The sequence below is a fragment of the Haliotis asinina genome, chromosome 5 (assembly GCF_037392515.1).
Source record: "Haliotis asinina isolate JCU_RB_2024 chromosome 5, JCU_Hal_asi_v2, whole genome shotgun sequence".
In the NCBI taxonomy this organism is placed as follows: Eukaryota; Metazoa; Mollusca; class Gastropoda; order Lepetellida; family Haliotidae; genus Haliotis; species Haliotis asinina.
Genome location: NC_090284.1, coordinates 12,539,466 through 12,556,422, shown reverse-complemented (window position 1 = coordinate 12,556,422; position 16,957 = coordinate 12,539,466). Strand labels below are relative to the sequence as shown.

General features: G+C 42.4%; 1 protein-coding gene across 1 annotated transcript in view; it reads right to left on the bottom strand.

Annotated features, from left to right (window-relative positions):
- LOC137283371 ((E3-independent) E2 ubiquitin-conjugating enzyme-like) overlaps window positions 1-16,389 on the bottom strand; it is a 30,415-nt gene extending 14,026 nt beyond the window's left edge. The window contains exons 1-11 of the mRNA XM_067814833.1: window positions 16,170-16,389; window positions 14,321-14,494; window positions 13,034-13,134; window positions 12,249-12,309; window positions 11,220-11,378; window positions 10,566-10,681; window positions 9,067-9,613; window positions 8,097-8,199; window positions 7,406-7,511; window positions 5,557-5,665; window positions 4,974-5,105 (exon numbers count right to left, since the gene is read on the bottom strand). Of these exons, the coding sequence (XP_067670934.1) occupies window positions 4,974-5,105; window positions 5,557-5,665; window positions 7,406-7,511; window positions 8,097-8,199; window positions 9,067-9,613; window positions 10,566-10,681; window positions 11,220-11,378; window positions 12,249-12,309; window positions 13,034-13,134; window positions 14,321-14,494; window positions 16,170-16,373 (1,812 nt within the window). The 5' untranslated portion in view covers window positions 16,374-16,389. The remainder of the gene's footprint in view (window positions 1-4,973; window positions 5,106-5,556; window positions 5,666-7,405; window positions 7,512-8,096; window positions 8,200-9,066; window positions 9,614-10,565; window positions 10,682-11,219; window positions 11,379-12,248; window positions 12,310-13,033; window positions 13,135-14,320; window positions 14,495-16,169) is intronic.
- Between the last annotated feature and the right edge of the window lie 568 nt (window positions 16,390-16,957).

Here is a 16,957-nt window from a genome sequence, read left to right as displayed (position 1 = left end):
GCAGATCTCCTAAATGGGCAAGGCAGACGCATATGCCTTAGACGTCGTCACAGCCCTAACAGAATGAGCTTTCAAACCCTCAGGGGGCGTACAACCTTTCGAGGTGTATCCCATACAAATGGCAGAGACAAGCCACCTAGATATGGTCTGCTTGTTCACCAGAAGGCCAGCCTTGCTGCCACCATAACAGCAGAACAATTGATCATTCTTCCTCTTTTGTTCGTTTGATATAAGCCTTAAGGGTCTTACAGACATCTAAGACGTGAGCACGTCAAAGAGAGGTACCGGGCGGTGAAGGCTGCGTGAAAGCAGGGAGCTCAATAGGCGCCGTTACATGAAAGGTGCTATCTCTCTTAGGATGGTAAGTATCTGGCAATCAAATGCTCACTCTCTCTTTGTGAAACACCGTTAATTCAGGGTTGGCAGACATAACGTGTAGAGCCGACAGGATGTGAAAAAGAGGACAGGATAGCCAATCCAGAACGACTGGCAAGTCCCACGGGGGACTAATCCGCCAGACAGACGGACGGATTCTGTCCAGGCCTAGGGTGCTGCTAGAGGGTGCTGCCCCAATAATGCACCATCGGCAGGAATGTGGAAGGCAGAGATTGCCGTGGAGTAACCTCTAACTGTAGAAGCGGCCAGACTGGCTTCCAGTTTAGATTGTAGAAACTCCAACACAGATACTAGATCTGCAGAAAAGGGATCGAGAATCCCCCTGTCGACACACCAGCGCGCATAACAGGCCCATCTATCCTCATATTGAACATTCGTTGAATCCCTCTGCGAAGCCAGAATTGTGTCTGCAACTGATGCAGGAATTCCTCTCGTATGGAGGCAACGCCAGACAGCGGCCAAGACACCCACTGAATCCTGGGATTCGGGTGTGGCGCTCTATTCTGGGATAGTAAGTCCGGTCGAAAGGGTAATAGTACAGGAGGCTGAGCCAGAAACCTGAGAATTACGGGAAACCAGCTTTGAGCCGACCAAAGCGGTGCCAGAAGCACAAGTAGTCGAGCCGGTTGTGCGGTCAGCTGCGAGAGGACTCGTGAGATCAGAGGAACTGGTGGGAACGCCCACAGCACTCTATCTGTCCAATCGAGCAGAAAGGCGTCTTTGGCTATCGCGCTCGGATCCCGTATCCTTGAGCAAAACACAGGAGTCTGATTCGTCGCCCCAGAGGCAAACAGATCCACCTGGAACGACCCGAACTGGGAAATAATCTCGAATATCCCCTGATGCAGCATTCACTGGTGTGGGGCTAGTATACGTCTAAATAGCGCATGGGAGATATACGGGGAGAACCGAATGTCGAACTGGTCGCACCACAGCAGAAACTGCCACGCCTCCTGAAGGAGGGATGAAGCTCTCGAACACCTGGCGGACTGCTCTCAATTCCAACACATTGATGTGTAGGGTGACTTCATCCTCGGCCCAACAGCCTGACACTGATAGTTCGCCCAGGATGCCCCCCCAGCCTGTGAGGGAGGTGTCCGTCTGAATCGAGAGGGAAGGTGTCGGCGTCTCTAAGGGATCCCCCTGGACAGATTTCCGACTTCTGTCCACCACAGCAGGTGAGGAATCAACCAAGCGGGAGTCTCGAGAACAATCTTGTAGCTCTCCGAATGGGACCACAACTGGGCTAACACAACTGGGTCGCATCCTCAACCTCACACACCTGACCACGTCCACTGTAGCCGCCATAGTGCCCAGCAAACGAAGCCAAGTTCTTGCTGTGGCCCTGGGGCACTCGAGAAACCGAAGTACAGTTCTCTGAACTTTGACGATGCGGTCTGGGGCTAGGGAAACAATCCCCTGTGCCGTATTGAACCGTGCCCCCAAGAACACCAGATCCTGCATGGGGGTCAGGTCTGATTTCTTGAGATTGATGATCCAGCCGAGCTTCAACAGGATGTCCATCACTTGCTGTGTGGCATCGTGTGATAACAGGAGCCCGAGGGCCCTCAAAAGCCAATCGTCCAAGTACGGATGACAACACCTGCCCTGTGACCTGGCTAGCTGAGCTGGAATCAGCATAAGTTTGGTGAACACTCTCAGCGCTGTGGAGATGCTGAAGGGCAGAACCCGAAACTGAAACTGATCACTGAGTGCAGTGTCTCCATCCTGACGGACGGAACCTCTATGAGCTTGTTCAGCCCCTAGAGATTCAAGATAGGTCTGAACCCTCCGTCCTTCGGAAGTACGTGGAGTAAAACCTGTCTTCTTGTTGACCTTCCGGAACCACTTTGTCTGCATGACCTCGGTACAGAGGACCTCTGCTTTTTCCCGGGAGAACGGCACCGGCGTGTGTTGAATCCCTGAGAAGCGTGGAGGGTCTCGCTTCCACTGTGGCATATGGCCATCCCTGACCGTGGAGAGGACCCAGGGATTTGAAGTGGCTGCCTGCCATTCAGAAAGGAATAGCAATTCCCTTTGCCCCGAAAAGGCTGCTGTTGCTGCGACTGCTGCAACACAGGCCCCTTGCCTTTGCCTTTCGCCTTTTCACATGGTCCAACAGCTGCCCCTGCAAAGCAGAAAGGTAAGCTGAATGAACCACGACTCTCAGCTGCTGGGCCGCACACCTATATGAATCCTCGAAGGAACGATAGGTGGACCTCAGCGCAGGAGCGGCTGTGGAGAAGGGCGGCAGCCGCCGGCCCTGCCTGGCCGAGGCCAAGGAAGAGGAGGAGGATCCCCTCAAGGGTGACCGAGGCGTACACACACTCGTCCACCACCGGCGGTTCGAACAGTGAATCCTCGTCCAACTGATACTGGCGGCTGATCTCCAGAAGATAAAAGCGCGACCGGGTACCCGAAAGGAGGGGATTCACTATCTCCCCAACCAGTGATGGGAGCATGCGCAACCTCGCCTCGGCGACCTTAGTAGGAGCGAACGCCTCCCCGGGAAGCCGAAACTCCAAGGGGTCGGGCTCTGACACAGGAATGAAAACCTGAGGTAGGACCTCAGCAATTTTCTCCCGAACCTGTCTAAGGGATGAACCGAATGAGTACGGGACCTCTGTCTCGCACTCCTCCCCAATGCCCTCCTCCTCCATATCTATCTCCTCACGCTCCTCGGACAGGGAACTCTCGCCATAAAGCGAACCTGCCGAGGGCGCTACCGAGACGGAACACGAAGGAACAGAAGGACTGAGAAGGGCCGAGACACTAGGTTCGCCCCTGCCAGAGCCCATACTAGGTCTCCTGGGCACCTGAGACAAGCCCCCCCACTGGAGGGTGACTAGACAGTCCAGGGAAAAGAACGGGGTGCCAATGCCCCCAGCGGCTGGGCAGCACTAGGCTGTCTGCCCGCCGTGGCACTAGGCGCGCTCACCAAAGTTGAGCCGCAGACACCGGGCGTCGTTGCCCCACTTGCCCCACGGGACAAGCTGGGGCCGACTGCCCTAGGCAATTCTGTCGGTGCACCCAAAGCGCAGGACCGTTGCCCGGAGGGAGGAGTGTTCTCCGGGCCGCGGCCTCCCTCAAGTGAACCACCATGTCTGCCCAATGAAGATCGGGCGTCAAGTTCCTTTCGGAAACCCGACAGCGCCGACTCTCTCATTGACTGGACCGAGGACATCTGCTGCTGAAACAAGGCATTAATGGAATCAACAGAAATTAATGGTGTTTGAGAAGCAGGGGTTGGTGCAGAGGATACAGTGGCAGGAGAAGGGGAAGGGTCCCTAGACACCCTGGCCTTCTTAGCTGACCCCTCCGAAGAGGAAGCTGCGCTTTTCTTTTTATGTGAACGCTTGGACGGAGAGTCCTGTGCCCAAATATCCCCCCCCAGCCTTAAGTAGGTTGGAGTAAAACAAAAAGTCAGCATGTCTTGACTTTCTTGTCTGGGGAGTAAATCCCGCGCACACATCGCATGACTGGTCGTCATGGTGACATTCAACCAGGCACCTTAGACATACATCGTGAAGGTCCTTGGCCGGGATAGAAGATTTGCATGTTGAGCAGGATTTAAACTGCAAAACAACAAAGAACCCCTTGTGTTGTGTAATGTAACAAAAAATGAAACCAAACATGCATGGGTGCAAAGCTAAATAACTAGAACTACCCATGTAGTTAAGGTAAAAGCTAAGTGCCACTATACCATAATATACCACAAATTTATACAAGTTGCAGTAAATATGGAAATAATATTAATAAAACGTATGAAACAGTATAGCTGAACAAATGCTTACTTTAAAAAGACCGCCAAAGAAACTTGAAAGTTTTGGCGGGAAAAAGGGCTTGCCTTCCACCATTTTGCGAGCCAACAAGGACAGCAAAAAGTTACAACATTTTTTGACAAGTAAACTGTAAAAAAATGATTCCTAAAGCGCCCTTGCATGTAATAAAGAAACCATACATACAGTTTGAGTCTCTGTGTTACTCATCTTATCACTTGTCTTGTGTCTTAGAAGCAAGAATCTCAGCGCTGTAGCAAGTCTTCACAGGCGGGCGACAGAAAAGGAAGTGTTTTGCTTGAGGCTATAGTCTGAAGAGTTACCTGCTCTTGGCTGTCACGGGGCCAGGGGCCCTGTAGGGGTGGTCTCACAAGACAAAAACGATGTTTTTTGTTTTGTACATATTTTATTGAAAAAATATAGTTGCAACTGTCGCAAGAATTGAAAGAACATTTAAATGCTTATAAGTAGCCCAAGGAGGATCTCTATGAAAAAGAATCTACAAACCTGATATGCTCAAGAAAAGAATAAATTTCATGGTCATAGTGTCTGGCACACCCATGAGACTCTGAAAGGATAACTAAGGCACCTCAAACCATATGGAGAGTCCATTTGTTGTTTGCAGCACTCAGCAATATTCCAGCTACATGTATATGACAGCAGCAAGTATCCAGGAAATCAAAAGTATAAACAATAAACTGTTTAGTAATACAGCCAGACAGAGAACATAAACAAGCATGTCCAAGGTACACACCTTGCTATCTGATAGATCTATAACTGTTCCATTAGTCTACTTACATCATCATTGACTATATAGAGTTCCTGGGGGAAGCATGATGACACAGATCCATCTGGCCACTTGACAGAGATGCCATTTCCTGGGTCTAGTCGGTACACCTGTCCCACAGCATGGAGCTCCTGTTCCCGGTCCTGGACAACATATGGTGGTGTTAGACATAGGTGAGTGAGGGAATTCTAAGAGACTCTTGGTACACTGTTTCAGGTATAACAACATATTGTGTAATGAAAAATAATGAAACGTCTGTACTGATTATCCAGTCAGTGAAAAAAGTGAACATATTTTTGTTAGGGGAAGGAACTCTACTCATCGCCTTATATCACTTGAGACAACACAAAGACCCACGTTCCCTTCTTTAGAGTAAGGATTGCTGGAGTGTGTCACGGTGAAATGTACTCATATATTAATATATTATATACAATATATAACATAAAATACAATATATCCAGACTCCTGGGTGATAATGGTAATGGCGATGACCTTGGAGCCACTGTTAACTCACAGCTAGCTTTGAATCAGATCCACATTCCAGGACACATTTTCCAACAATTAACTTCAAAATACTCATTTAACTCTCCCTACCTCAAATCCTCCAACTCTGATTACACTGTGTCCAGGTCGAAACTTGTAATCAGGGTGATCCTTAATGTCATACACACTGACTTCTTTCTGTTCCCCATACTCCACTGGCCTGAAAGAAAAGGAAACACTTTGCTTGCACTGGAGTAAGTTGAAAAGGGTTCAGTTATTTTTGGCATTATCTAGAAACACCAGCATGGTCTTAATACATCCTTTCTAAAAAGTGAGTGAGTGAGTTTAGTTTTCTGCTGCACTCAGCAATATTCCAGTTATGTGTTGGTGGTCTGAAAATAATTGAGTCTGGGCCAGACAATCCAGTGATCAACAACATGAGCATCGATCTTCCTGTTAATCGCCTCTTACGACAAGCGTAGTCACCTTTTATGGCAAGCATGGGTTGCTGAAGGCCTGTTCTACCCCAGATCTTCATGGGTCCCTTTCTAAAAAGGGAAATGGTTCATGCTAAAGCAACCCCAGTTAGTAACTGGTGAGTTAGGCTCAATATTTTTAGCATTTTCTCAAATCTACCAAAGAAGGAAAAAAAAAAGAAAAAAATGGGGTTGATCCTGTGACATTTGACAAGTAAAAACAAGAACTGATATCAACCCGTTTTCACGTCATATATATATATGTAACAGTGTGGCACTTGTGCATTAAAGATCTTTGCACATACTGAAGGCAGGAATTTAATAAAGGACCCTTTCCACAAAACAATCATCAGACCACAGCGTCAAAAGTCTGTATTGACCAATGTAACAAATCAAAGTTAGAAAACAACCCATCACCAGTTTCAGCTGCAGAGTTAAGCTTGATGCCAAAGTGCACTATCATCATTGTATTGAGAAAGGTGACAAGGACAAGACAGCACCACTGTGGAGTGGGAGAACTACTACATCATACTACAGAGACATCATCTTCAACTCCTGTCCAAAGCACATATGCTAACAATTCATTTTGCTTTGTATCATCATTCCACCTTCACCTTCACAGCTTAAAAATGTATTTAATCAATCTTGCTTACCTGTGAGTAAATCTAGCAAAAAAGAAACAAGTACCAAGTTGAAAATACTTCCAGCATTCAACCATGGAATCTTTGTTTTCAAGTTATTTTACTGTCACATGTTTTCGCTTGAGATATATTTCCGCTTTGTCATTATGTATTGTGATTTGAATGTATTTTTTTTCAAAGATGTATGATATGTGACTTCACTGGCATCTTGTCTGTCGTTCGATTCCCCACATGGTCACAATGTCTGAAGCCCATTTTCTGGTGTCCCCCGCCGTGATATTGCTGGAATATTGCTAAAAGTGGCATAAAACTAAACTCGCTCACTCACTTGTCTGTCATAAGATAATCACATTGCTTGTGCAAGGTTCCATGGATGTAAACAGCAAATCCATGGGGGAGGCAAAAACATGTGACATCACTGTTAAAGTGTCATGGCTACACTAGGAATAGTGAGTGAGTGAGTTTTACACCACTTTTATCAATATTCCAGCTATATCACGGCGGGGGACACCAGAAAATGGGCCTTACACATTGTACCCATGTGGGGAATCGAACCCGGGTCTTCGGCGTGACGAGCGAACGCTTTAACCACTAGGCTACCCCACCGCCCTTACACTAGGAATAGCCTCTGATTTTTATATCATTACAGTCTCAGTTGGTATCTTCCAACGGAGAGGAATGTATTTAGGAGACAATTCAAATACATTCATAGAATTACCTCCTTGCCTTACTCAAGTATTGAAACAGAGATCACTCAGATGTAAACACATTTTGATACACATTCACTCATATGTAACAGTAACAGGGTCAAGCTCTTGAAACATATTCACAGTTATTGGCTACCTGTTTGATTTGCCCACTTCATATGGTTTCATCCACTGTGTGAGACAGGTCCGTTCACGATGGTCACATGACACAACCAAACCATACTGGTTTCCGGCACTTGCATCTAAAATGAGAACAAAATAGAAAATAAAAACAACATCCTTTCATGATGATCAGATCTCAGGCATTTACTATGTTTGCTGAAAACCCATGAGCTTGGATGTGTAGTTGACAAAGCACTGCAAATTCAAAACCATGATAAGAGGATCCTGGTATAGTTAAGAGATATAACTCTGCACAGCTGTGGCGCCAGACAAATGGGACACCTGTTCCATGCCAATTTGACTTAAAGAACATTTGAGGGGTGTGAGAGAACACTCTTGCAGAGGAAAGTATCTTAGTCATGGACACAAACTGGGAGTAGTTGTAAAAATAGCGAGTTTAATTTTACTATGCTTTTCGTAATATTCCAGGAATGTCACAGTTGGGGGTTATCAGAAATAGGCATCACACATTGTACCCATGTGAGGAATTGAACCCGGGTCTTTGGCATGACAAGCAAACACTTTAACCACCCCACTACCCTGCAAGACCACATCGTATATGAGCAGAAAAGAGCAGATACATCTTCACTTGAGGTCAGTAAAGTGACACAGACAGCAATTTTGTAATCTGAATCCAATCTCCTTCATCTCTCAGGAATATTTACCTTTAGCATCAATGACATAGTCCCCTGGAAAATACTCAAGTTCATCTAGATGGTGGATGGGGTAGAGTTCTGGAGATGGGATGTCCTCCTCTTCTGTACCATCCTACAAGAAGTAAACACAGATATACCACATATACACCACAATATTGCCTAAAATATTCAAATCTTGGTTAAAATGGGAACAAATTCCCAGTCTCTTAAACGTACCAATCTGTACAATGATCACCTGGTCAAAGTAAAACATTTCAGTCAGGGAGCCTTTGACATTACACTAATATTTAAAACTAAGTACAATAGGTCCTTGTATTCAGTATCAAACAGATATTGTAAACCAAAAGTCACTGAGTTCTGTAATCTGACTGGTTGAAAAACATGATCAAATGGCTGACGCCGTCGGTTCCAAATGCATTCCCGTGCTTCAAATACTCAATAACACCTGGAAATTGGCCAACACATGATGCTTATCTCCTAAATACAAGTCACAGGATGCATGTCTGCCCAAACTGTAGTACAGATTACTGTATGTAATGTATGTGCATAATTTCAGGCCAAGCATTAAACACATACCAAAAACTGACATCAGCTGATCAATATGTGACCCACAAAATGTTGTCGATACATAGCATAGTGCAAAGTATATGTCGCAACAAATATATCAACAATAGAGTTGTCACAGTATAGTGAGGCAGAGAAAAAATACCCATTTTGATGCTATACTGAGATATGCAATTAACCATGATTCATTGTTCACTGTTTCAACCCAGCCCGGATAAAGTCACAACAAAATGTATACTTAGCATCATTATTGATGTGACACTTATGGCAAAGGGTGTTATGAGCTCAGAGTATACTGAAAATGTGATTAACAGCTAAAGAACATGTCAAACCAAGGACACACAGAGTGAGGTGCTTTTATGACACAGATAAAATATAAATAAGCAAGCCGAAAGTTTTCGAACTGAAATCGCACCTGCCACACAACACTGGCCAAGGTGTACGTATAGCAGATCTCCACAGCAACTTTATCCCCAATGTTGACAACCCTCTGTGGTAACAACAGTTTCTGCTTGGCACGGCGTCCTCTGACTTTCTTCAGTGACTTTGTAGCAAGATGAGGTCCTTTTCTGGAAGTTTTCTTCTTCTTGGCTCCTGGGGCTGAGTTTGAGTGTCCTGATGCTTGGGATTCGGCATCAGAGCCGTCTTCATCTACATCCTCATAATCTTCATCTCTCTCTTCAACATCACCGTTGGTAACTGGCTGTTCCGCTGCCTGTTCTGTTGCAGGGTCAGCAGCCTCTTCCTTGTCCTCGGGCTTTTCAGACTCACCAGACTTGACCTTGAACACTTTCTCTGTGCAACACTCCTCCACCTCCTCAGCAGACATCTTGGAAATTACAGGAGGAACGAACATCCGTTTTGGAGGAGTTGTTTCCAAAGTGTCAGTGTCTTTAATGGTGTAGTAAGCCTTGTCACCAATCTGAACACTACAGTGAGCAAACCAGTCCAGGGGACGGAGCCTGCAAAAGGGGTCAAAAACAGTAAAAAGTGACACAATGTTGTCTTATGCTGTAGTAAACAGGAGACCAAAATGTTGGCACCAGGAACATCCTTATAGGAGTATTTTAAGCTGATTCATCACAGCTGGGGACAATAGAAACTGTCTACACACATCCTACCCATATCGGGAATTGAACCTGAACCTTTAGCATGACCAACGAACAGATAAATCATTAGCCATTCCCACCACCTCAATATCCTGATGAGGTCTAAACTAAGTAATTGTCGAGATACTGTCAGCTGTTTCAACATGGGCTTTTACAACAATACTTATTTGCACATACCTATGACTGAGAGTGACTTTAGTTTTACACCACACTCAGCAATATTCCAGCTATATGGTGGCATATAATCGAGTCTGGACCAGACAATCCAGTGATAAACAACATGAACATCGATCTGCGCAATTGAAAACTGATGACATGTCAACCAAGTCAGTGAGGATGACCACCCATCCCGTTAGTCACCTCTTACGACAAGCATAGTCGCCTTTTATTATCAAGGCAAGCATGGGTTGCTGAAGGCCTATTCTACCCCAGGACCTTCACGGGTCCATACCTTTGACAAATCTTAGTTACACAGTGCTAGCCCACTAAGATACCATGCCACAGTTTTAAGGTGAGTAACCAACACAGGCACTGTATCCTGAATCTGAGCTGACAGGTTTGTTGTTTAATACACTTACTGCATAGTTTCAAGCAGGGTAGCATCAAGCACCATATTCTGTTATCTATGGGTATATAGGTGACTGAGGCATGAGTCAGCAATATTTCAGCTACAATCTGCTTAAACACTGCAGCAGTGCTATGTCCAATTGATTCCTTTGTTCCTGATACTAGCTTGCAATACATTGAGGATCTTCTCTCAACTGAAACTAATATAAAAGCAATATAATTCTTGGCTAACACTAACCGTTTCAAGGCTTCCCCTTGGACAATTCGTTCTGGTGGTGACATCTTGGCAAGAGGGTTGGCAACCTTGGAAAACCCTCGACACAACCAGTGTACTTCTACGCTCTTAGTCACAACCTGGGACAAATAAGGATCAACCAATGTCAAAATTTGCAACTGTTTATAAATTAAATCAAAGGCAAGCGTTATTACTGAAAGTCAATCATTTCCATACACAGATTTCAGTTTGAAATTCTGTCCTTGTTCTAATGATTCAGAACCCCAAGATACTGATGTTTCTGTCAGAGTAAGCACCCTGGGAGATAGCTAGAGTAAATGAAGGAGTTGGATTTACCTCCCCATATTTTTTGGAAATTTTTTACTTAATCGCCCTTTGGTGCAGGTCTTGAATATTTACTACTTTGGTTAAACCCATGCGCATAGGAATGGTGCCATTAAACCTAAAAAACTAATCAGGGCAACCTGGATTCAAACCCATTGTCATAGGTATCTGACAAAATCAAGGGATGCAACTCTGCACAGCAAACTGTGAAGCCATAGAAAACTGGAAGAGTCAGAATATAACTGGTTGCAATGGAATCCTTCTCAGGAGGGTGCATGCATACAGGGTACCTATTGTAATACCACAATTACACAAAATGTAAGGTTTTCGTACCGATTCCACAACAACATTTATAGTCATCCTGGGCTTGCTGTCAATCATGGCATCATTGTACATGGGTGTTTCATTCAACCACTTGACATCACACAGGTCATGCATTGTAGCACGCAGTTCTCGCCCAGGGTAGGTGTTACAGTTACAAAACTCGGTGTGCTGGAAAATGAATACTATGTCATACTGTAGTAAATGTTTTACAGAAAGTGCATTTAATTATCCTGACCATACATATTGAAGAATATAGTCAGGACATGTTAGTCCGGACCATGATAATCTGATTCCCGCAATACCCAATCAGTAGTTTGCTGTAACCAAACATGCTTTCTATGTAAACTCATTACCTGTTGATTCATTAATCCGGTGCTTCACTCTCCATATCCAGACGTTAATTTGCGGTAACAAATTAGCTAACTACACATGGTTTTGCTTCATTAATCCCAAGGTACATCACACATAAGTGAGTGTCTGAGTTTTGATTGTTATGTGTATGTATATGCAGACATCACTGTATGCATTGACTGATTGATTGTTATATAAATGTGTGCAAACTGTAATAAAGTAATTTGCTACATGTATGCATTTGTATGTTCTTGTCTCAGTATGTCAATGGAAAGTAGTGCTCATAAAGTTCATTTCTGTAGTCTATACATTTCACTATCCGAACAAAAAAAAAAGGGCAAAAAACGAAAGTATCCGGATTAATGCAGCCTGGCTGTATATACAAATATTACAGGGCCGTAACCTAAATTCATGGATGACCATGATTTATGGATCATGGAAATTATTATGCCAGCTCGTAAATTAAGTCTCAACCGACATCACAAAGCAATAATTTTTATGTACATATTATTACAAAACATCCCCTGTAACTGCATCATATACACTTGACATCGCTCATGGAAAAAAAACAAATCTGACATCATGTTTTTCAAAAGCAGAAGAGCATAGATACTGGAGTAGATTCTCATAAAATAGAAAGAAATACACGTGAGATCACAGTTTTTCAAAGACAAGAGAAATACTTACCCGTCCTCGTTTCTCCAAAGCATCCTCAAAGACACATATATCACTGTCACTGATAACACATCTGGAATGAAAGAAGAAGTGTGGGACCTTTGTAGAAAGAATGACTGAGTTTACTTTCATGCAACACTCAGCAATATTTCTGATATATGGCAGCAGTCTGTAAATAACTGGATCTTGACCAGAAAATCTAGTAATCAACTGCATGAACACTGATCTATGCAGTTGGGATACAACATGTGTCAGCTACATCAGCGTGTCTGACCATCCAATACTGTTAGTTGCTTCTTACAACAAGGATGGCTTATTGGAGATCAATTCTAACCTGCATCTTCATGGGTCTAGTAGAAAATTGGCTTAAAACATTAATCCATCATGCTCTAACATGAACAATGGTTTGAGAAAGTATTTACCATAAAAGCTTCAGCTTTGTACCCTTGTGTTTAATCAAAACCAGGACTTTGATATTGCAAGAAATAATGAGTACCAAGAAACACTTAAAAATATGCCACTTAAACATTGATAGTTATATTTCATGATACAAATATTGCTCTCATAATGTGTTAACAACAAATTTAGACAAACACTCATGGTTATCCATGTAAAAGGTTGTGCATTATTTTTATGTCATGTTTATAGTGAAAGATGAGAGATTTCAGTTATTGTTGCTACCTTATTGTTAAACAGACACTCAGTTAATTTGGAGTACTGTTATCTGGCACCTGTAACAAACAGGTTATTTTGTGATTGTACTTGGATGATAACACAAGACAGTTGGACTCACAAACCTTGCTCCATCAGGAAACAACAGAGTTACATCTTCATTCACAGTCTCGATTCTACCAACCCAAGAGTCAAGGGTTACTTCTCCAGGGTCTGTGTCAAATTCCTAGAAAACAACAACATAAACCTTCACAACATGTTCAAACCCATCATGTCCTGCAGAGGAGACAAGATAATGGGCATAATAACATCAGAGATATTAAGCTTGGTGGTGATTTCAGCCCATTAAAAACCATTTCATCTTTGAAATCTTTAAATCAGTAAAGTAGATAGCCATTCTACAATCTGATACAGGCCACTGGAAACAGAGGTAAAACTTCTGACCAGTGAATCCTATTGATGTAGACAGAAAAATACACTATTTTCCGAGCAAATGTCATGAGAACCAAAATCAGAAGTATTCTTACATCACTTTTTATGCAAAAGTTGATATGTGGGGGTTTTTTCACAACTAAACATGACTGCATAATCATGATCATCAGAAACACATGACTTTTTATGATAATGTAGATCAGTATTGATTTCAAAGGAATCTGATATCCAGATGACAAGAACAAACTATGAAATTATCATAATCATATGCACTGACAAAAAATGAGTGAGTGAGTTTAGTTTCACGCTGCCCTTAGAAATACTCTTGCTATATATGGCGGCCATCTGTAAATAATCGAGTCTGGACCAGAAAATCCACTGATCAACAGCATGAGCATTGATCTGCACAATTGGGTACCGATGGCGTGAACAGATGATAACCAAATGTGTCAGCAAGCCTGAACACCCAATCCCATTAGTCATCTGTTACAACAGGCATAGTCACCTGTTAGGGCAAGCATGGGTTATCCCTGAAGGCCTATTCTATCCCGGAAATTCACAGGTCTGATACATAATGAAGCATATTATTAGATCATGTATCATATTACTCGCAAACAAGGATAAGTTGGACCAGCACAGAGAACATATTTATGAGAAGTAGGCAGTGCACAGAAAATGAACAAACCCTTTTGGTTTGTGAGAGGGAGAGAAGATGTGGGCACCACTCATACATGCTAAGACGAGTTAATTGTCAGGTCAGTGTCAGGTCAACTTAACCTTGTTCACCAGTAAATTGTAGCATTTTTGACTGTGGTTCATCTCACATTTTCCCATCTTCAGCAATACTCTTATCCAGAAATATACATACATGGTTTCATACATCTCTTAAATCAGAACTGCACTTCTGGAAGAATCATAATAATACGTCTTCATAACAAAACCTACCTCTACAAAATCTCTATCAAGAATCACATGCTTACTGTGATTGGGTCCAGACTCATGCTGTCAATGTTGTAGATATATTTATCAGTGCCTAGTATATGCAGATGACATGTGACATTCATGTCCTTCACGTAGCCCCTCTGACTGTCCTCATTGAGGATGAGACGCCGCACAACATCTCCCGGCATCAGTGATCGGTCAACCAGGATCACCTAACAAACCACATCCATGACACATTATCAACAACTATTACATATAAAATGTGAGTACCCGAACATAAATAAGTGTGAAATTATATTTGTTAGCTTGTTGTTTCCTACTACATGAACAGGAACTCTACATAACTGAGTCTGGCCATGACAATCCAGTGATTGATATCATCAGTATCAGTCTATGTATCATAATTACAATATGTGTCTGTGAGATATTCTACCTAGGGTCACAGAGTGACATATATATTTTTAAAAGCACATCATATTAGATTTACAAATTACACAAATAAAGTAACATGACTGAATGGTCATATTTAACATGTTTACTAACATGAGTAAAGCTAAGGATTAGGTCATGGCAAAAACATCTGACTGATTTAACTGAACCATGCCATCAAGAAATCAGTTTCATCACATAGCATAAATCATTAATGAATAGCGTACTTACAAACTATGAAGATAGACCATAAACACAAATTTATTTTATACATGATGATTGAAATCAGCTTCTTTCTGAATAAGTTTTCCTATCACCATCTATTAAACTGTAAGTTTTGCTTTGAGCTGTGATGTAATTGTAACAATGTCTCACCAACTGATATCCCATGAACTAAAACCATGTGATGCATAGCTCATGAGCATTCTATCATTATTTCTTTACACTACTGCAATCCAAATTTGCACTGAAATTTGCATAATGCAGACATTATGGCAATCATAGGGCATTGTTGTAATAAGAGGATTGAAACAAACATAACTCTTCCCTAATCTCAGAGGGTCAAGGGCTTCTACTGATGATTTCTATGGTTTATTACAGATAAACCTGATGATGATTTATAATGCTGTAACAAGAGGTATGATGTCACCAAAGCTGTTGAACAGACAGTGTGCATATCTGATCTAATATCAAGTTCATGTATTCTATGCCTGTAAGAACTGTTCCTCATCCATAATGAGGCATGACAAAAGACACTAATAAATGTATTATAATTTGAGACACAATATACATGCTCTTGTTCCTAATTCTGTAATAGTTGTGCAGGTTTAATGCCAACCTGCATCATAATGATGAGGAATGGTTACAAATCAAGTGTTTCAAAATCTGGCGAGAACACTTCTTGCAAGCAATGGAAGCATATGAGGCAATAATGGTCATATTGTTTACAAGGGGCTCTTCTCATGCCAGGATATTGCTGAATGCTCCCAATTTCAAAACTGAATTATATTATTCTTGTTTTAATCTTTGATGTTTAGCAATGTCTTCCTAACTGTTTGAAGATAGGGTATGTTATGGTACCATTAGTCATCTAAGTCTCTCAGTCAATTAACTAACCATTACAAGGGATGACAGGTTGTTGTCACCAACAAACTACACTATTCTAAACACAGTTTAACCATAAATTTCTCCATGTGCCATATGTGAAAGCGGCAAATTGTTAATCAATACCTTTCCATGTGAGGGTTACTATGAGTCGAATGAATGAATAATTTGGATCGCTTCCAAGTTCAATTAAAAGTCTAATTAATCCATGGAACGCTGATGTAGATGCTATTTCAAAACAATTACGTGACCATTTTAACTGCCATAGAAGGTCTGCATCGTGCAATTGCTGTACTAATAACAGCAGAACTGTCAACAGACTGTCAAAACGCAAACGTCTTAAACAGCGGGCACCTTGTCTTCCTGTACAACTGTCTCCTTCCCGTCTGGATGCCATGCCACGCGAACTGTCCCATTCTTGATCTGACCTGGTAGATCATCACTTTCTTCATCGCTGCTAAGGAATTCGGAGTTTTCTAGCACTAACCCATAGATGTAACCTTTCTCTGGGGTAACCAAGCAGACCTCATCTTCCTCGAAAATGGTGCAGGCAGCCATATTTATCGCCGAAATGTCTGCTGGGAAAATTCAGTTACGGCCCTACGCAACAAAAATAGGAATAGGAGTGTTTTAATTTTATCAAGCATATATAAAAGCAAAAGTTCAATTTCTTAAAATTGTAACAGGGAGACCAAAGTATATTAGATATATTATTTAAGTAGGTGTAGTCACGTAAGATGAATGCAGAAAGAAATTCATAAGGATTCCTCTATGCTCATACATACTTATACATCCATGGGTTATGCAAAATTAGTATGTTGAGTAAATCCGAATTAGGAATGAAAATAAACACAAAATTGACTTTGTAATGAGAACATGTGGGAACTGGACTCATAATGTCAAGAATATGAATAGCACTATCAGCATTAACAAATATGTTGTCGTGTAAGACCTTTTTTCATGATGACAGCAAACGAGTATACACAACACGCGTGAATCATTCATCTGAGAAGGCAGTGTATACGTATAAAAGTATACACGTTTTCAACCGTAGCACACACATTTTGTTTGGCTCAAACACGTGCATGTCTACAGACCAAACCTTGAAAAGGCATTTAGAATTTGGTACTTAAGTAAAACGC